Source organism: Coregonus clupeaformis, chromosome 6, assembly GCF_020615455.1.
Source record: "Coregonus clupeaformis isolate EN_2021a chromosome 6, ASM2061545v1, whole genome shotgun sequence".
Taxonomy (NCBI): domain Eukaryota; kingdom Metazoa; phylum Chordata; class Actinopteri; order Salmoniformes; family Salmonidae; genus Coregonus; species Coregonus clupeaformis.
The window spans coordinates 13,843,952-13,865,513 of NC_059197.1; the positions used below are offsets into that span (position 1 = coordinate 13,843,952).

The following is a 21,562-nucleotide window of genomic DNA, read 5'->3' on the forward strand; positions in this document are numbered from 1 at the left end:
TGAAGCCTCCTCTCCTGTCATCATCCTAAGAGCACCTTGAAGCCTCCTCTCCTGTCATCATCCTAAGTGTACCTTGAAGCCTCCTCTCCTGTCATCATCCTAAGAGTACCTTGAAGCCTCCTCTCCTGTCATCATCCTAAGAGCACCTTGAAGCCTCCTCTCCTGTCATTATCCTAAGTGTACCTTGAAGCCTCCTCTCCTGTCATCATCCTAAGTGTACCTTGAAGCCTCCTCTCCTGTCATCCTCCTAAGAGCACCTTGAAGCCTCCTCTCCTGTCATCATCCTAAGTGTACCTTGAAGCCTCCTCTCCTGTCATCCTCCTAAGAGCACCTTGAAGCCTCCTCTCCTGTCATCCTCCTAAGAGCACCTTGAAGCCTCCTCTCCTGTCATCCTCCTAAGAGTACCTTGAAGCCTCCTCTCCTGTCATCATCCTAAGAGCACCTTGAAGCCTCCTCTCCTGTCATCATCCTAAGTGTACCTTGAAGCCTCCTCTCCTGTCATCTTGCTGAGTGTACCTTGAAGCCTCCTCTCCTGTCATCTTGCTGAGTGTACCTTTAACTCTCGTCTAACCGTGTCCGGTCTTACCGTCTCGTAGTCTTTGAGTGCAGCCTTGAACTTTCCCAGGGACATGTTGGATGTGGCTCTGCGGTAGTAGCCCTTGATGTAGTTCTTGTCGATCTCCAGACACTTGGTGGCGTCGGCCAGGGCGTAGCCATAGCATTCTGTCCGCAGGTACGCCAGGCTGCGGTTGGAGAAGTAGATGGCGCTGGCCGGGTTGAGCTCCAACGCCTCCGTGTAGTATTTGATCGCATTGTCATAGTCTTTCTCTAGAAAACAACATCACATTCATTGTCATAGTCTTTCTTTAGAAAACAACATCACATTCATTGTCATAGTATTTCTCTTGAAAACATCACCACATTCACTGTCATAGTATTTCTCTAGAAAACATCACATTCATGGTCATAGTATTTCTCTAGAAAACAACATCACATTCATTTAGATCAGAACCAGAAGCCTGATGGGCCGTGCTCTCAGTAGGCCTTTCTCAGGCTGACAACTAACAAGGCTAAAGTGGACTTCCCCTAGTCACTCATTATCTTCAATAATATGCATTTATTGGCTTAATGCCCAACAAGGAACGGGCTACTCAACTTCTCAATGAAAACCCACGGAGTGGAGTTGTCAATGGCTGTATTGAGCAAAGTCATAAAACCACAAGGTTCAAAGGCTGCACTATAATGTGTACCACTGTAAGACAAACCCACACAGTAGGAAGTGTCTTTCCCTTAGCGGGTGGATTGGTTGGCTCATTGATGAAGTGTTATCTTAGCACTGTGTTGCTGTGATATGGAAGTGTTACCTTACATTCTCCTAGATTTCAAGTGCAATCCTACAACACACTGATGGGATCCATAGCAGGATAACAGTGGTATGCTACTACAGTAACTAGCTACCCCGTGGAAACTCTACACTACCAGTGTAGTGTACCAGTGTAGTGTAGTAGTGTAGTGTACCAGGGTACTGTTGCAGGGTACTGAAGTGTAGTAGTGTACCAGGGTACTGTAGTGTAGTAGTGTACCAGTGTACTATAGCGGGGTACTGTAGCAGGGTAGTGTAGTGTAGTAGTGTAGTGTACCAGTGTACTATAGCGGGGTACTGTAGCAGGGTAGTGTAGTGTAGTAGTGTAGTGTACCAGTGTACTATAGCGGGGTACTGTAGCAGGGTAGTGTAGTGTAGTAGTGTAGTGTACCAGGGTACTGTAGTGTAGCGTACCAGGGTACTATACCAGGGTAGTGTAGTATAGTAGTGTAGCGTACCAGGGTACTGTAGCAGGGTACTGTAGCAGGGTACTGTAGCGTAGCAGGGTACTGTAGTGTAGTAGTGTAGTGTACCAGGGTACTGTAGCAGGGTACTGTAGTGTAGTAGTGTAGCGTACCAGGGTACTATAACAGGGTACTATAGCAGGGTACTGTAGCAGGGTACTGTAGCGTAGCGTACTGTAGTGTAGTAGTGTACCAGGGTACTGTTGCAGGGTACTATAGCAGGGTACTATAGCAGGGTACTGTAGTGTAGGGTACTGTAGTGTAGTAGTGTAGTGTACCAGGGTACTATAGCAGGGTACTGTAGCAGGGTACTGTAGTGTAGGGTACTGTAGTGTAGTAGTGTAGTGTACCAGGGTACTATAGCAGGGTACTGTAGCAGGGTACTGTAGTGTAGGGTACTGTAGTGTAGTAGTGTAGTGTACCAGGGTACTATAGCAGGGTACTGTAGCAGGGTACTGTAGCAGGGTACTGTAGCAGGGTACTGTAGTGTAGTAGTGTAGTGTACCAGGGTACTGTAGTGTAGTAGTGTAGTGTACCAGGGTACTATAGCAGGGTACTGTAGTGTAGCAGGGTACTGTAGTGTAGCGTAGCAGGGTACTGTAGTGTAGTAGTGTAGCGTACCAGGGTACTGTAGCAGGGTACTGTAGCAGGGTACTGTAGTGTAGTGTACTATAGCAGGGTACTGTAGCAGGGTACTGTAGCAGGGTACTGTAGTGTAGTACTGTAGTGTACCAGGGTACTGTAGTGTAGTAGTGTACCAGTGTACTATAGCGGGGTACTGTAGCAGGGTAGTGTAGTGTAGCGTAGTAGTGTAGCGTACCAGGGTACTATAGCGGGGTACTGTAGCAGGGTACTGTAGCAGGGTACTGTAGCAGGGTACTGTAGTGTAGTGTAGCAGGGTACTGTAGTGTAGTAGTGTAGCGTACCAGGGTACTATAGCAGGGTACTATAGCAGGGTACTGTAGTGTAGCGTAGCAGGGTACTATAGTGTAGTAGTGTAGTGTACCAGGGTACTATAGCAGGGTACTGTAGCAGGGTACTGTAGTGTAGCAGGGTACTGTAGTGTAGTAGTGTAGTGTACCAGGGTACTGTAGCAGCCATCATAAGGCCTGCTGTCTATCGGGTTTTAACCACAGTAAAGACTCTTGGGGCTGCACTGCACCGGAAGTTTCTGCTGTGACTAGATATCTTCTCACATCCGTCATGGAAAGAGAGGAGCAGCATGGACGTCTCCTTTCACATATTTTCCATCCATTGCCCCGTAAACTTGATGGTTGATATGACAATGTGCAGACACTTGCACATTGAGTTGTGGCCATGTAGCTAGCTAGCTATTTCAAATCAGTGCACTTCTTTTGGCAACAACTCTGATTTGCCTTGGACAATAACTAAACCATCTTCTAGCCAGAATGTATCGTCAACCTATTGACTTGGTATCCCGAGTTACAGGAAACACACTGCAGGAGAATACTGATACTGTTATTACTTAATTTGCTAGATAAACACCAGAGTTTATCACGTTAGCTAGCAGTCTCACGTAGCCAGACCCTGTAGCATTCAAAGATTGTGGAAGTAAGCCGTCTGGCTTGAGAGACTACATAATGACGGGACACCTTTCACGCCATTTCGCCCGGTTGGCAGTGTTATACATCACAGTGGGCTTAAAAACGTACGTTTTCCAAAAGATTGAATGATGTGTAATGTCAGGTTTTGCTTGCTAGCCAACCAACAACGTCAATGAATGCTGCTATCAAGCCAACCTACTACACTTACGCTACTGAATGCAATATATGAAACTGATCATGACTAGATTTAATCTCATTTCACTGCGATTGGTTAGTCAACATGCAATAATAGCTGCATTCTGTCAATCACAGATTAGTTATTTGCATTTAGATTAACATAATCTGATTAACTGAGCCTTTCCCCCTCCCTTTCCAGGGACTGATGTGATCATGTGAACTGCTCATTATATTGTAAATGTTTCACAGTTAGCAGATGTTAGTTTACTGGGGTTCTAATCAATATAAAGGTTTCCTGGGGTTCTAAGCAATCTAAACATTTACTGGGGTTCTAAGCAATCTAAACGTTGACTGGGGTTCTAAGCAATCTAAACATTGACTGGGGTTCTAAGCAATCTAAACATTGACTGGGGTTCTAAGCAATCTAAACATTGACTGGGGTTCTAAGCAATCTAAACATTGACTGGGGTTCTAAGCAATCTAAACATTTACTGGGGTTCTAAGCAATCTAAACATTTACTGGGGTTCTAAGCAATCTAAACATTTACTGGGGTTCTAAGCAATCTAAACGTTTACTGGGGTTCTAAAAGTTGAGTTTTTCCTCCCTAGAATGAATTTGGTATCAGCGTTGCTTCATTAGAAACGGTTAATCTGGTGGATTTTTGGATGTCCTTGGTCTTATTTGTTGGAGGACATGTGGCCAACTGATCCTGGAGGCATACTCACACACCCAGGCTCATTTTACAGTCCCACTTTGTGTGAATGATGCAGTATCTCAACTTTAAAACATTTGTTTCGATCCTTTCTATTCCGTGGCTGCATGAAATAGCAACCATAACATGAATTCAGCGACGACATTAGTTTACTTCATCTTTGTGTGTCCCTGATAAAACAGCAACATCCATTACAAGAAAGAAAACTACAGGAAAAGGGCATTTAAAATGTGAAATCCTCCGTGGGGTGCCCAAATTGATGACATATGTCGCGCAGCTGAAAGTCGAGTGGAAACGAATGGATTTCGGTTCAGTCATCCTGATGAGCCCTTCCCAGCTAGCTAGTTTATGATGGCTAGCTGGCAACAACAGCAGCATGGCACCAGTCAGTGTGCTCCAACATCAAAGGGAAATATACTTCATTGGATAATAAATCCTCAAGCTGCTGGGACATTAGCCCGCCAAGAGGAGATTCGTTCTCCAAAACAGAGTAAAGACGTCCTCCCAAACGCTCCTTCTTGAGGACAAAGTAATGGGGCTGATGTGCATCAAGCGGCTCCAAGGAGTTGGACAGTTTTGACTTCCCAACAGCAGCGGCTCACTTTGAGCAGGCCACGGTCTGCCGCCGCCAACACAAGTAAATGATTGTGTTGGTCAGACCCGGTCCCAGCAGTTCTGCTGCCTCCCTAAGCAAGATCAACATATGCTGCCCCTGTGTCACGTATAGTATAACGATTTGGAATGGATTGATAGAGTAATGATGTGCATCATGAGCAATTGGTGCATTTCAGTTGAGCTTATACAGTAGCACTTGGAAACGAAACATTGTTGTCAACTTATTACATCAGAGAGTTACAATGTTGTAATCTTTAGACAGCCAACTGGGCGGCAGGTAGCTTAGTGGTTAAGAGCGTTGTGCCAGTAACGGAAAGGTTGCTGGTTCTAATCCCCGAGCCAACTAGGTGAAAAATCTGTCGATGTGCCCTTGAGCAAGGCACTTAATCCAAATTGCTCCTGTAAATCGCTCTGGATAAGAGCGTCTGCTAAATGACTAAAATAAAAATAAAAAATAACTGTCTATAGTAGGAAACGGTGTTGTTATCAATCACTAGGCAGCCAACTGTCTATAGTAGGAAACAGTGTTGTTATCAATCACTAGACAGCCAACTATCTATAGTAGAAAACAGTGTTGTTATCAATCATTAGGCAGCCAACTGTCTATAGTAGGAAACAGTGTTGATATCAATCACTAGGCAGCCAACTGTCTATAGTAGGAAACAGTGTTGTTATCAATCACCAGGCAGCCAACTGTCTATAGTAGGAAACAGAGTTGTTATCAATCACTAGGCAGCCAACTGTCTATAGTAGGAAACAGAGTTGTTATCAATCACCAGGCAGCCAACTGTCTATAGTAGGAAACAGTGTTGATATCAATCACTAGGCAGCCAACTGTCTATAGTAGGAAACAGTGTTGTTATCAATCACTAGACAGCCAACTGTCTATAGTAGGAAACAGTGTTGATATCAATCACTAGGCAGCCAACTGTCTATAGTAGGAAACAGAGTTGTTATCAATCACTAGACAGCCAACTGTCTATAGTAGGAAACAGAGTTGTTATCAATCACCAGGCAGCCAACTGTCTATAGTAGGAAACAGTGTTGTTATCAATCACTAGGCAGCCAACTGTCTATAGTAGGAAACAGTGTTGTTATCAATCACTAGGCAGCCAACTGTCTATAGTAGGAAACAGAGTTGTTATCAATCACCAGGCAGCCAACTGTCTATAGTAGGAAACAGAGTTGTTATCAATCACTAGGCAGCCAACTGTCTATAGTAGGAAACAGAGTTGTTATCAATCACCAGGCAGCCAACTGTCTATAGTAGGAAACAGTGTTGTTATCAATCACCAGGCAGCCAACTGTCTATAGTAGGAAACAGAGTTGTTATCAATCACCAGGCAGCCAACTGTCTATAGTAGGAAACAGAGTTGTTATCAATCACTAGGCAGCCAACTGTCTATAGTAGGAAACAGTGTTGATATCAATCACTAGGCTGCCAACTGTCTATAGTAGGAAACAGTTATCAATCACCAGGCAGCCAACTGTCTATAGTAGGAAACAGTGTTTTTATCAATCACCAGGCAGCCAACTGTCTATAGTAGGAAACAGTGTTGTTATCAATCACCAGGCAGCCAACTGTCTATAGTAGGAAACAGAGTTGTTATCAATCACTAGACAGCCAACTGTCTATAGTAGGAAACAGAGTTGTTATCAATCACCAGGCAGCCAACTGTCTATAGTAGGAAACAGTGTTGTTATCAATCACTAGGCAGCCAACTGTCTATAGTAGGAAACAGAGTTGTTATCAATCACCAGGCAGCCAACTGTCTATAGTAGGAAACAGAGTTGTTATCAATCACTAGGCAGCCAACTGTCTATAGTAGGAAACAGAGTTGTTATCAATCACCAGGCAGCCAACTGTCTATAGTAGGAAACAGTGTTGTTATCAATCACCAGGCAGCCAACTGTCTATAGTAGGAAACAGAGTTGTTATCAATCACCAGGCAGCCAACTGTCTATAGTAGGAAACAGTGTTGTTATCAATCACTAGGCAGCCAACTGTCTATAGTAGGAAACAGTGTTGATATCAATCACTAGGCTGCCAACTGTCTATAGTAGGAAACAGTTATCAATCACCAGGCAGCCAACTGTCTATAGTAGGAAACAGTGTTTTTATCAATCACCAGGCAGCCAACTGTCTATAGTAGGAAACAGTGTTGTTATCAATCACCAGGCAGCCAACTGTCTATAGTAGGAAACAGTGTTGTTATCAATAAGCCACTTACATCACACGACACGAGTCACGACAGTTCAAATTACAATAACCATTACAGTTCTACTGGATGTTAATAAATGTTAAGAGAGATATCATTTGAGCTTTGGAAACGAGTGCTTTCATAAATGCATTGGCTCAGGCCTTATTCCACAGGAGCATTGGAAAATAAGCTATTTCTCAATGAACCAGCCTTAATGAATTTTGCTTATTTACACATCGAAGTTGTCCAACATCAATTTGATAATTTCTTCATTTCGGGAATGGGGAGTGGGACGGGCCGGCCAAGCCATGGCTAGAAGGGGATACAGCTTTTATCAAATTAACGTCAAAAGTTGATATTTTCTGCATTTTAGCCAACCCTAACCATTTTCCTTACTTTAACCTAATTCTCCTAACCTGCTACGTTAATTATCCTCTACTCCAGGGTTCTTCAATTCTGGTCCTGGAGGGCCGAAACACTTCTGTTTTTTATTTCTACCTGGTAGTTAATTGCACTCACCTGGTGTCCCAGGTCTGAATTAGCCCCTGATTAGAAGGAGAGGATGAAAAACAGAGGTGTTTCGGCCCTCCAGGACCGGAATTGAAGAACCCTGCTCTACTCATTCCAGGGTTTTTCTTTATTTTTACTATTTTCTACATTGTAGAATAATAGTGAAGACATTAAAACAATCAAATAACACATATGGAATCATGTAGTAACCAAAAACGTGTTAAACAAATTAAAATATATTTTATATTTGAGATTCTTCAAAGTAGCCACCCTTTGCCTTGATGACAGCTTTGCACACTCTTGGCATTCTCTCAACCAGCTTCATGAGGTAGTCACCTGGAATGCATTTCAATTAACAGGTGTGCCTTCTTAAAAGTTAATTTGTGTAATTTCTTTCCTTCTTAATGCGTTTGAGCCAATCAGTTGTGTTGTGACAAGGTGGGGGGGTGGGGGGGGGGTATACAGAAGATAGCCCTATTTGGTAAAATATCCAGTCCATATTATGGCAAGAACAGATCAAATAAGCAAAGAGAAACAACAGTACATCATTACTTTAAGACATGAAGGTCAGACAATACGGAGAATGTCAAGACCTTTGAAAGTTTCTTCAAGCGCAGTCGCAAAAACCATCAAGCGCTATGATGAAACTGGCTCTCATGAGGACCGCGACAGGAATAGAAGACCCAGAGTTACCTCTGCTGCAGAGGATAAGTTCATTAGAGTTACCAGCCTCAGAAATTGCATCCCAAATAAATGCTTCACAGAGTTCAAGTAACAGACACATCTCAACATCAACTGTTCAGAGGAGACTGTGTGAATCAGGCCTTCATGGTCGAATTGCAATTTCATTGGCCCAGACTTGCTTGGGCCAAGAAACACGAGCAATGGACATTAGACCGTTGGGAATTTGTCCTTTGGGCTGGAGTCCAAATTGGAAATGTTTGGTTCCAACCGCTGTGAATGGATGATCTCAGCATGTGTAGTTCCCACCGTAAAGCATGGAGGAGGAGGTGTTATAGTGTGGGGGTGCTTTGCTGGTGACACGGTCTGTGATTTATTTAGAATTCAAGGCACACTTAACCAGCATGGCTACCACAGCATTCTGCAGTGATACAGCATCCCATTTGGTTTGGGCTTAGTGGGACTATCATTTCTTTTTCAACAGGACAATGACCCAACACACCTCCAGGCTGCGTAAGGGCTATTTTACCAAGAAGGAGAGTGATGGAGTGCTGCATCAGATGACCTGGCCTCCACAATCCCCCGACCTCAACCCAATTGAGATGGTTTAGGATGAGACGGACCACAGAGTGAAGGAAAAGTAGCCAATAGGTGCTCAGCATATGTGGGAACTCCTTCAAGACTGTTGGAAAAGCATTCCAGGTGAAGATGGTTGAGAGAATGCCAAGAGTGTGCAAAGCTGTCATCATGGCAAAGGGTGGCTATTTGAAGAATCTCAAATCTAAAAATGTGTCGTTGATTTGTTTAACACTTTTTTGGTTACTACACGATTCCATGTGTGTTATTTCATCGTTTTGATGTCTTCACTATTATTCTACAACGTAAAAACAAAAGAAAAACCTTGAATGAGTAGGTGTGTCCAAACTTTGGACTGGTACTGTACATGCATATCTTTAAAAATATTTATTTTCCTTTATTATTTTCCCCTAACCCTACCACCCCTCCCCTAATTGGAGTAAACTAATGAACAACAAAACGTAGGCTTCTACTTCCAACTTATACACACTATATACATTTTACGGACACAGTCAATTTTACAATAGTTCTATTTTGTTTGTTTTTAGTCCTGCCCTTCCTCTACCCTCTACCTCTCCCATCTATTTCTGATGTCCATCCAGTTTGATTTCTATTTGCCTTACATTTTTAACTGTGATGTTTCCCAAAAGTTGTGAACCTATATACATTTTACAGACACAGTATATTTTACATTAGTTATCTTGTTGTTACTCCATTCAACACCTCCCATCTATCTCTTAACACCATCCATATTGGATTTATTTTTGCCATATATTTTTCAACTGTGCTGTGATGCTTCACAAAAGTTCGGAACCTTTCTATTCTCATAGTTTCTACAGATTGTAAATGAAAGATAAACATTTTAGCTAAAAGTATTATTATATTATTGAACGATTGACTTTGACTTTTCAAAATCACCAGTATTGCTATCTGCAGCGTTAGCTCCAGGTAAATTCTGCAATTCTTCAGCCATTCCTGGACCTGTGACCAAAAACAAGCTACATATGGACAGTACCAAAATAAATGATACATTTTAGTCATTTAGCAGACGCTCTTATCCAAAGCGACTTACAGTTAGTGAGTGCATACATTTTCATACTGGCCCCCCGTGGGAATCGAACCCACAACCCTGGCGTTGCAAACGCCATATATATATATATATAACATTCTATTGGTTGTAAGAATTGTGTATAATAATTCAAATGGAAAAATTCTAAGCTTTGAAACTGGCGACATTTTACGTATCAGTTCATAAACCATGTGAAAATCTCTTCTCAACTATTTTGCAATCTATATGGCACAGCTGTAATTTTTTTGGTCCTTAAATTAAACTGGTATATTTTTTTATTTATCACAATTTTCTTTAACCAATTTTGGTCTTTAATGCAGGGCAGACAGACAAATTCCTTACTTTTTCCCCACTTCCACTTGCCTCTTCCATTTTTGCGGTAATGCTGCAATTAGTTGTTGTTAATTTTGAGTAGAGCAGACATTCCCATATATTTTTGTTAGCTGCATGTGTGACATAACTCCACCAGTCCTATTTATGATATCATTTACAAAGATTATACCATTTTTAAACATTTAATCAAAAAATTGTGTTTTTTTTTATCAATTAGTATATTTGAGTTTAACCACAATATTTGTTGTATTATTTGTTCAGTCTTTTCTGGTGGATTAAACAGAAATTGCAACCAACCTTCTATTGCTTGTTTTAAAAATAACTATATTATGGAGATGATTTCATTTTCAAAATAACCGAAAGTGAGAGGTTGTAATCTGAATAAAGGGGAAAAGGCCATTCTTGAACATGGGGTGAGACATTCTTACTAATTTGCTAGAGAACCAGTTTGGATTTAAGTATAACTTCTGTATGACTGACGCCTTTAGTGAGAGGTCTAATGCTTTAATATTTAATCATTTCCGCCCTCCAAATTCATATTCATTATATAAATAGGCCCTTTTAATTTTGTCTGGCTTGCCATTCCAAATAAAATTTTATATATTTTGCTCATTTAATTTAAATAACAGGTTGCTAAGTATAGGCAAGACCATAAGCAAATAGGTAAACTGGGGTATGACTAAAGAGCTAATCAGGGTGATGTTTCCACACAGGTATTTTCCTTTCCATGGTAGGAAGATCTTATCTATAGGTGTTAGATTGTAATCATGTTGGCCATATTGGATTTAGAATAAAATTACACCAAAACAGTCTTCATGGGCATGAGTGTTGCACACAATTCTGAAGAAAAAAAAAGTATAATCTCCTAAATCCATGTTTACACGTGATTTAACCTCAATCAAATGGTACTATGGCTGCCATCTTGTATTTTGGACGTCATATTGGATTTGAGGCTACATCCATGGTGGCCCCCAAAGATAATCTGTGGTTGCCACTGACTAATTACAAGAATAGGGGCTAAAGTTACAAAACGTTGGACCACAAAAAATATAATTCCGATGTCTGAGCCCACTTGTTTTCCTTAGAGCTGATTACAATAGCCACAACATCAAAAAAGATGTGTAACTTTATGCATTTTTGTCATGCAGGACCATACAGCACTGAATGGAAGCAAATTTTACTTGAAAGTTGTCTATTAAATCAGCCACCAAAAAAGTAACGCTCACAGTTGAAATCTATGTTTACAGGTCTATATTTCAAATTTGCACTAAGATATCCTAATGCTGTTTGTTTGTGTATGTAGGACAGACAACAAACTACTTGTATTCCACATTTTAGCAATATCAGAGCTTGCAATATTGAGTTAAATGATCTTCTGCAGCCTTTCGCACCTCCAGCCAGGCATTATTCTGTACTTTTTGATTAAGGGATATACCCTGACCTTTTTTTCCTCAAGGAGCATGTGTGCACCTAAGTTGGGAAAAAAGTCCACACGCAGAGTCATTTAGGAGCACAACGAAAAATATTTGAGATATTAAAGTTAGAAACCACTGGCGCTCGTAAATAAAGATATTTAGGCGCATATGCGAGTAAAATGGTCGCACTGTAGAGTGACCTGGGGGTGTGTCACAATGTCTATCAATTTAACCACTTTTGATGGAAAATATTTTTACACAACCATCCGTTTCATAAATGGGAGACATTAGGGATGTGAAAAAGCATGATTGTGTTTTGTTCTACCTCGGGTAGGGATATCTCAATTTGGGGGCCTTGTCACTAACGTTAGCCAATAAGCTAACTATAGTAGCGACGACATTTAGGGTATTGTGTGCAAACTATGATTTATCGTGTGAGACAGGTTTCTCTTTTCAAACGGAAAATATATGATGACGGGTGTGAAATTGCCTAAATCAAACCAAAACAGTGAAATCATATTTGCTAACGACCAGTAAACTAGCTAACGAATGAATGACTTGACATGGCCTGTCTGCAACGCGCCAGTGTGATACTGACAACACCGACTTGTTCAGCGTAAAAAGCCATCTAGAAGAATCGTGGTTGGTGTCATCAAGATTACTTACGACATACTGGATAATCACAATTATCAATATTACACGGAATATAAATGGATCGGTTTCTGTTTTTTTTTAAGAAGACCCGAGTTGCGACGACAACACAACCACACGACTGTGAGGCACGTTTTCACGGAGTGTGTTAGCGGTTTGCTAGCTAGCTGATAGCATAGCAACCGGCTCATGTGTGCTAGACAAATCCACCGTTGTTGCCCATATGAAGGGCACTGAATTTGGATCATTGCAGACTTTTATCCAGATAGATTGAAAGATAACGTTGATCTAGAACAACTTTACAGGGTTGTCATATTACCTTTAAAACAATTATTCGCCATCTCCTTGAGTTTCTCTGCATTTTTATCTCCCTCCGCCATCTTCTCTCTGCTGCCGCTAGCGGAAGTTGCCGTATCGTTCGCCATTGACAGTACAGTCGCAAAGTGCGCACGTTGCAGTCCTAAGGTCGCAAACTATACTTTTCGACTGAGCCCAGATCTGGAGTCAGTTTTCAATCGCTTCACTGAAGCGTGAACTGTCTGGGGTAGCAGAGTTGTCCTAATTTGAAAATAAATAAATAACCATTGACACTAGGTTTTAACAGAAATAAGCAGAATTTTTTTTTTTTTATAAATAAGTGAAACTGAAAGAATAAGTTATTAGTCTACAATGAAGGAATATATTGGAATTTCTTGGCCAAATTTCACATCCACTGTAGCCGTCTGTCATTTCATGATAATTCAGAATAAAACAACAACCTTTACTGTTCTGTATAGAGAACCTATGCTGGTTCATTATTAGGCCATACAGAATCACAGAAGCTTTAAGTAACAGGGGGCAATAGTGTGAATCAACCTCCAGGTGGCAGCAGAGCTATGCAGAAGAGAAGCCTTACCAGATTGAGGCGGGGGGGAGGTTTAGAGAGAGATCTGCATGTGATAGAAGAGGCCTCTCTGAAATGGACCCGCAACCACACCCTCTACCCCCCTTTCCTGGTCCTTACCCTCTACTACCCCCTTCCCCCTGTCCTGGTCCTTACCCCCTCTACCCCCTCTACCCCCTTCCCCCTGTCCCTTACCCCCCTTCCCCCTGCCCCCTGTCCTGTCCCTTACCCCCCTTCTACCCCCTTCCCCCTGTCCCTTACCCCTCTACTACCCCCCTGCCCCCTGTCCTGTCCCTTACCCCCTTCTACCCCCTTCCCCCTGTCCCTTACCCCCTTCTACCCCCTGCCCCCTGCCTCTGCTCTTCGTGACCATCCATCTGTGCTGAGGAATGAGGATATGGTGTGTTTCCTGCCAGCTGGACTCAGCATGTGGATCCTGGTATACCATGATGCTGTGTGAGGAAGGGAACAGAACAACACAGGTGTCTCTCTACACAACCTGAGTCACTTAGCCTGACATCTGACGCACCCTCGCCTCAAACGACTGGCTGGCAAAAACAACACGCATCCTTAAACAGAAACACACTAGAAACACCTTTCATGGCCAAAGCCACGACCCCTGTTAACAAAAGTATTGTTGAATGGCTAATCAGCTCTCTCTCTGCACTGTAAATGTAAGAATTACTTATTTTTACAGAAAATTCTACATAATATTTACTTGCTTTTTGCCAAAAACAGTCAAATTACATAGATTGTCATTTAAAAATAATAATAATAATAATTTGGTGGGTGCTTATATTTGTATATGTACAAGTGTGTATTAATAAAAAGTTTAAATAAATGTTTTATATGCATGTGTGAAAACAGATTTGAATGAAATAACATTGTATGTGAGGAAAGTTTGAATTTATGATTGGCACACAGGAAGCACGTCATGCCTGAACTAAACGGTACAGGAAGTGCATGATGTTTTTGTTATCCACACCCTACAAATGTCACGAAATTCTACAGTTAGCCCAATTTAGCTAAATCGCTAACATCGCTAACTAGCAAATTACTAACATCTGTGCTGGTTCAAAGCTCCAACGGTCAAGGACCTTAAAAAAAAATATATATATATATATATATTCACAAAAGTGCAATTTGCAACAACAGGCAAAATAGTATTATCATAATTATTTCCCATAAACAAAGGCCTGACACTCAGTATAGTGATGCAGGTGTTTAGATGTTGTACATATTAAATTGTGTTATTCCGAATTCATCCGTAACATTATATTCCAATTTGTTGGACTCGAGCGATACTTTTCCGTGTGCGCATGCGCGGGGGGCAACACACAAAAGTATTGCTAAAATCCCCCCCAAAATGTAATATAACGCTGTGAATAAAGATAAGATCCAAAATACAAATTTGTCCCAAAATAAATGTTTTACTTGTCCTTTAAGCTGTGAGCTCACAGGTAACAAACACACAGTCTATCTTGTAACTCAATAGTTTTTTTTTTCCTGATAATTTGACCAGATACTAAAGTCCATACTCATCATATAACCCATTCATCCCTGTCCCAATGTGGGGCAGTGCTCACTCAGTACAAATAACAGAAATCCATAGAGTGTCATAGAAAAAGTGAGCCAGTCTCACAGACAGACAGTCAGATATTAGGGGTTGAGGTTGTGTGTGATGTGTTGTGTCTGACACAGAGGATATGTCCCAGTCCAGTCTGCTCCCCCTGACTCACTGGGCCAGACCAGGGACATCCCGCCACAGGGAGCGAAAGGCCAAGCACTGTGGTGATTCACAGTTGTCTTTTAACACCACAGGACTGAGCAGCACAGCAGTACTGTGAGTTCACTTTCTCTCAGTGACTTCATCTAAGACTCCTCTTTCTTTTGATGACATCAGAGGCCTGTTTACCTGGATGGAAGGAAATGGAGGAGTGTTTGAGGTAAACGAGGAGAGAAGAGCTTAAAGTTAGAACCCAGAGAGAGAGAGAGAGAGAGAGAGAGAGAGAAAGTGCAGACAGTGGGTGGGAGAGAGCGAGACAGTGGGTGGGAGAGAGCGAGAGACAGTGGGTGGGAGAGAGCGAGAGACAGACAGTGTGGGTGGCAGAGGTAGCAATGTGGTGAGGGGGAGAGTGGAAGGAGGGAGATTTCTGTCCTCCTGGGTGTAAGATTAATGAGTCTTCGTTTTGTGGGGTCCTGAGAAAGTTTAAACAAACACAGAGAGAGGATAGTAGATATATACGAGGGACTGGAGGAGAGGGGGGGACTGACTGACATTGAATTCTAGTACTGTCTATTTAACAACATATACATTAGTCATTTTATTCACCTCAGGCTGTTATTCACCTCAGGCTGTTGTTCACCTCAGGCTGTTATTCACCTCAGGCTGTTATTCACCTCAGGCTGTTATTCACCTCAGGCTGTTGTTCACCTCAGGCTGTTATTCACCTCAGGCTGTTGTTCACCTCAGGCTGTTATTCACCTCAGGCTGTTGTTCACCTCAGGCTGTTATTCACCCTCAGGCTGTTATTCACCTCAGGCTGTTATTCACCCTCACAGGCTGTTATTCACCTCAGGCTGTTATTCACCTCAGGCTGTTATTCACCTCACAGGCTGTTATTCACCTCAGGCTGTTATTCACCTCAGGCTGTTATTCACCTCAGGCTGTTATTCACCTCAGGCTGTTATTCACCTCAGGCTGTTATTCACCTCAGGCTGTTATTCACCTCAGGCTGTTATTCACCTCAGGCTGTTATTCACCTCACAGGCTGTTATTCACCTCAGGCTGTTATTCACCTCAGGCTGTTATTCACCTCAGGCTGTTATTCACCTCAGGCTGTTATTCACCTCAGGCTGTTATTCACCTCAGGCTGTTATTCACCTCAGGCTGTTGTTCACCTCAGGCTGTTATTCACCTCAGGCTGTTATTCACCTCAGGCTGTTATTCACCTCAGGCTGTTGTTCACCTCAGGCTGTTATTCACCTCAGGCTGTTATTCACCTCACAGGCTGTTATTCACCTCACAGGCTGTTATTCACCTCAGGCTGTTATTCACCTCAGGCTGTTATTCACCTCACAGGCTGTTATTCACCTCAGGCTGTTATTCACCTCAGGCTGTTATTCACCTCACAGGCTGTTATTCACCTCAGGCTGTTATTCACCTCAGGCTGTTATTCACCTCAGGCTGTTATTCACCTCAGGCTGTTATTCACCTCAGGCTGTTATTCACCTCAGGCTGTTATTCACCTCAGGCTGTTGTTCACCTCAGGCTGTTATTCACCTCAGGCTGTTATTCACCTCACAGGCTGTTATTCACCTCAGGCTGTTATTCACCTCAGGCTGTTATTCACCTCAGGCTGTTATTCACCTCAGGCTGTTATTCACCTCAGGCTGTTGTTCACCTCAGGCTGTTAATGATGCAACCTACACTACTGTTCAAAAGTTTGGGGTCACTTAGAAATGTCCTTGTTTTCGAAAGAAAAGCAATTTTCTTGTCAATTAAAAGAACATCACATTGATCAGAAATACAGTGTAGACATTGTTAATGTTGTAAATGGCTATTGTAGCTGGAAACTGCTGATTTTTAATGGAATATCTACATAGGCGTACAGAGGCCCATTATCAGCAACCATCAGTCCTGTGTTCCAATGGCACGCTGTGTTTGCTAATCCAAGTTTATTATTTTAAAAGGCTAATTGATCATTAGAAAACCCTTTTGCAATTATGTTAGCACAGCTGAAAACTGTTGTGCTGATTAAAGAAGCAATAAAACTGGCCTTCTTGAGACTAGTTGAGTATCTGGAGCATCAAATCAAATCAAATCAAATCAAATTTTATTGGTCACATGCGCCGAATACAACAGGTGCAGACATTACAGTGAAATGCTTACTTACAGCCCTTAACCAACAGTGCATTTATTTTTAACAAAAAAAGTAAAATAAAACAACAACAAAAAAGTGTTGAGAAAAAAGAGCAGAAGTAAAATAAAATAACAGTAGGGAGGCTATATATACAGGGGGTACCGGTGCAGAGTCAATGTGGGGGGCACCGGCTAGTTGAGATAGTTGAAGTAATATGTACATGTGGGTAGAGTTAAAGTGACTATGCATAAATAATTAACAGAGTAGCAGCAGCGTAAAAAAGGATGGGGTGGGGGGGCAGTGCAAATAGTCCGGGTAGCCATGATTAGCTGTTCAGGAGTCTTATGACTTGGGGGTAGAAGCTGTTGAGAAGTCTTTTGGACCTAGACTTGGCACTCCGGTACCGCTTGCCGTGCGGTAGCAGGGAGAACAGTCTATGACTAGGGTGGCTGGAGTCTTTGACAATTTTGAGGGCCTTCCTCTGACACCGCCTGAGTATAGAGGTCCTGGATGGCAGGAAGCTTGGCCCCAGTGATGTACTGGGCCGTACGCACTACCCTCTGTAGTGCCTTGCGGTCGGAGGCCAAGCAGTTGCCATACCAGGCGGTGATGCAACCAGTCAGGATGCTCTCGATGGTGCAGCTGTAGAATTTTTTGAGGATCTGAGGACCCATGCCAAATCTTTTCCAGTCTCCTGAGGGGGAATAGGCTTTGTCGTGCCCTCTTCACGACTGTCTTGGTGTGTTTGGACCATGATAGTTCGTTGGTGATGTGGACACCAAGGAACTTGAAGCTCTCAACCTGTTCCACTACAGCCCCGTCGATGAGAATGGGGGCGTGCTCAGTCCTCTTTTTTTTCCTGTAGTCCACAATCATCTCCTTTGTCTTGATCACGTTGAGGGAGAGGTTGTTGTCCTGGCACCACACGGCCAGGTCTCTGACCTCCTCCCTATAGGCTGTCTCATCGTTGTCGGTGATCAGGCCTACCACTGTTGTGTCGTCGGCAAACTTAATGATGGTGTTGGAGTGCCTGGCCATGCAGTCATGGGTGAACAGAGAGTACAGGAGGGGACTGAGCACGCACCCCTGAGAGGCCCCCGTGTTGAGGATCAGTGTGGCAGATGTGTTGTTACCTACCCTTACCACCTGGGGGCGGCCCGTCAGGAAGTCCAGGATCCAGTTGCAGAGGGAGGTGTTTAGTCCCAGGATCCTTAGCTTAGTGATGAGCTTAGAGGGCACTATGGTGTTGAATGCTGAGCTGTAGTCAATGAATAGCATTCTCACGTAGGTGTTCCTCTTGTCCTGGTGGGAAAGGGCAGTGTGGAGTGCAATAGAGATTGCATCATCTGTGGATCTGTTGGGGCGGTATGCAAATTGGAGTGGGTCTAGGGTTTCTGGGATAATGCTGTTGATGTGAGCCATGACCAGCCTTTCAAAGCACTTCATGGCTACAGACGTCAGTGCTACGGGTCGGTAGTCATTTAGGCAGGTTATCTTAGAGTCCTTGGGCACGGGGACTATGGTGGTCTGCTTGAAACATGTTGGTATTACAGACTCAGTCAGGGACATGTTGAAAATGTCAGTGAAGACACTTGCCAGTTGGTCAGCACATGCTCGGAGTACACGTCCTGGTAATCCGTCTGGCCCTGCGGCCTTGTGAATGTTGACCTGCTTAAAAGTCTTACTCACATCGGCTACGGAGAGCGTGATCACATAGTCATCCGGAACAGCTGGTGCTCTCATGCATGCTTCAGTGTTGCTTGCCTCGAAGCGAGCATAGAAGTGTTTAGCTTCGTCTGGTAGGCTTGTGTCACTGGGCAGCTCGCGGCTGTGCTTCCCTTTGTAGTCTGTAATAGTTTTCAAGCCCTGCCACATCCGACGAGCGTCAGAGCCAGTGTAGTACGATTCAATCTTAGCCCTGTATTGACTCTTTGCCTGTTTGATGGTTCGTTAGTTAGTGTATGTTAGTTAGTGTATGTTAGTTAGTGTATATTAGTCAGTGTATGTTAGTTAGTGTATGTTAGTTAGTGTATGTTAGTCAGTGTATGTTAGTCAGTGTATGTTAGTTAGTGTATATTAGTTAGTGTATGTTAGTTAGTGTATGTTAGTTAGTATATGTTAGTTAGTGTATGTTAGTCAGTGTATGTTAGTTAGTGTATGTTAGTTAGTGTATGTTAGTTAATGTATATTAGTTAGTGTATGTTAGTTAGTGTGTGTTAGTTAATGTATATTAGTTAGTGTATGTTAGTTAGTGTATGTTAGTCAGTGTATGTTAGTTAGTGTATATTAGTTAGTGTATGTTAGTTAGTGTATATTAGTTAGTGTATGTTAGTTAATGTATATTAGTTAGTGTATGTTAGTTAGTGTATGTTAGTTAGTGTATGTTAGTTAATGTATATTAGTTAGTGTATGTTAGTTAGTGTGTGTTAGTTAATGTATATTAGTTAGTGTATGTTAGTCAGTGTATGTTAGTTAGTGTATGTTAGTTAATGTATATTAGTTAGTGTATGTTAGTTAGTGTGTGTTAGTTAATGTATATTAGTTAGTGTATGTTAGTCAGTGTATGTTAGTTAGTGTATATTAGTTAGTGTATGTTAGTTAGTGTATATTAGTTAGTGTATGTTAGTTAATGTATATTAGTTAGTGTATGTTAGTTAGTGTATGTTAGTTAATGTATATTAGTTAGTGTATGTTAGTCGGTGTATGTTAGTTAGTGTATGTTAGTTAATGTATATTAGTTAGTGTATGTTAGTTAGTGTATATTAGTTAGTGTATATTAGTTAGTGTATGTTAGTTAGTGTATGTTAGTTAATGTATTTTAGTTAGTGTATGTTAGTTAGTGTATGTTAGTCAGTGTATGTTAGTTAGTGTTGTCACGCTCGTCTAAGGAGGAGGACCAAGGCGCAGCGTTGAAGGCAAACATCTTCTTTATTTAATAAATGATCACACGATCAAAACAACAAAACGAAACCGTGACGTCCCTGGTTACATACACCAACCAACACGGAACAAGAAACCACAAACACAAAGTGAAAGACAGACAGTTAAATATGGCTCCCAATCAGAGACAACCAGCTGACACTCGTTGCCTCTGATTGGGAGTCACTCAGGCCAACATAGAAATACAAACATAGAATTACACACCCTGGCTCAACATAACAGTGTCCCCAGAGCCAGGGCGTGACAAGTGTATGTTAGTTAGTGTATGTTAATTAGTGTATGTTAGTTAGTGTATGTTAATTAGTGTATGTTAGTTAGTGTATGTTAGTTAGTGTATGTTAATTAGTGTATGTTAGTTAGTGTATGTTAGTTAGTGTATGTTAGTTAGTGTATGTTAGTTAGTGTATGTTACACAGTGTGTGTTAGTTAGTGTATCTTCCTATGCCAGGCGATTTCGCCTGGCATAGGAAATGTGCTCTCTCGTCAGGACGCTGTTGTTCAGAGGAGCTAGCCAACAACACAGCCAACACAATCATTTCAAACTGAAGCTGGAAAGACTGCAAACTAGCTGCACTTTGTTTCGTTTGACCTTTTTTCAATTGACATTTCTTTGTAATATCCATAAAAATGATGCCAGCTGATTCATGATTTCGACTGGAGGAGAAACGCTGCCTGTCTGTCTCGTCCCGACTCCCGACACATTCATTACTATGGGACAGCTGGAGATCGAATTTGAATTTTGAAACAATGTTGCAAATGTCAGAGAGACAGACAGCAAGGTTTATACAAATCTCCGCTGTTGAAAACTAAATGTTAGTCTAAAAGAAATGTGAGATCAAGTTTATAAATTGCCTGGCTGGGCTGATGAAACAGTGATCACAAATCTTGCTGCTGTGATTGCACACTGTTGTATTTCACCCAATAGATATGGGAGTTTATCAAAATCGGATTTGTTTTCGAATTCTTTGTGGGTCTGCGTAATCTGAGGGAAACATGTGTTCCTAATATGGTCATACATTTGGCAGGAGGTTAGGAAGTTCAGTTTCCACCTCATTTTGTGGGCAGTGTGCATATAGCCTGTCTTCTCTTGAGAGCCAGGTCTGCCTACGGTGACCTTTCTCAATAGCAAGGCTATGCTCACTGAGTCTGTACATAGTCAAAGCTTTCCTTAATTTTGGATCAGTCACAGTGGTCAGGTATTCTACCACTGTGTACTCTCTGTTTAGGGCCTCTCTGTTGCTCTCTCTCTCTCTCTCTCTCTCTCTCTCTCTCTCTCTCTCTCTCTCTCTCTCTCTCTCTCTCTCTCTCTCTCTCTCTCTCTCTCTCTCTCTCTCTCTCTCTCTCTCTCTCTCTCTCTCTCTCTCTCTCTAATGAGTGGTAGACCTGAGGGGTCTACAGGGGGCCTAACAGGGCCAGTTATTTGAACCACATGTTGTTCTAGTGGGCAGGGCAGAGAAGAATTCAAACAACATTACAGATAAATCGCCAAGAATGCAAATGGGTTTTATTCTCACCCACCTCCACCCTTCCGTCCGTTTCTTTT

General features: G+C 42.2%; 1 protein-coding gene across 1 annotated transcript in view; it reads right to left on the minus strand.

Moving 5' to 3' along the window:
• Positions 1 to 12,796, minus strand: part of ppp5c (protein phosphatase 5, catalytic subunit) — a 31,904-nt gene extending 19,108 nt beyond the window's left edge. The window contains exons 1-2 of the mRNA XM_041877903.2: positions 12,653 to 12,796; positions 587 to 828 (exon numbers count right to left, since the gene is read on the minus strand). Of these exons, the coding sequence (XP_041733837.1) occupies positions 587 to 828; positions 12,653 to 12,758 (348 nt within the window). The 5' untranslated portion in view covers positions 12,759 to 12,796. The remainder of the gene's footprint in view (positions 1 to 586; positions 829 to 12,652) is intronic.
• Between the last annotated feature and the right edge of the window lie 8,766 nt (positions 12,797 to 21,562).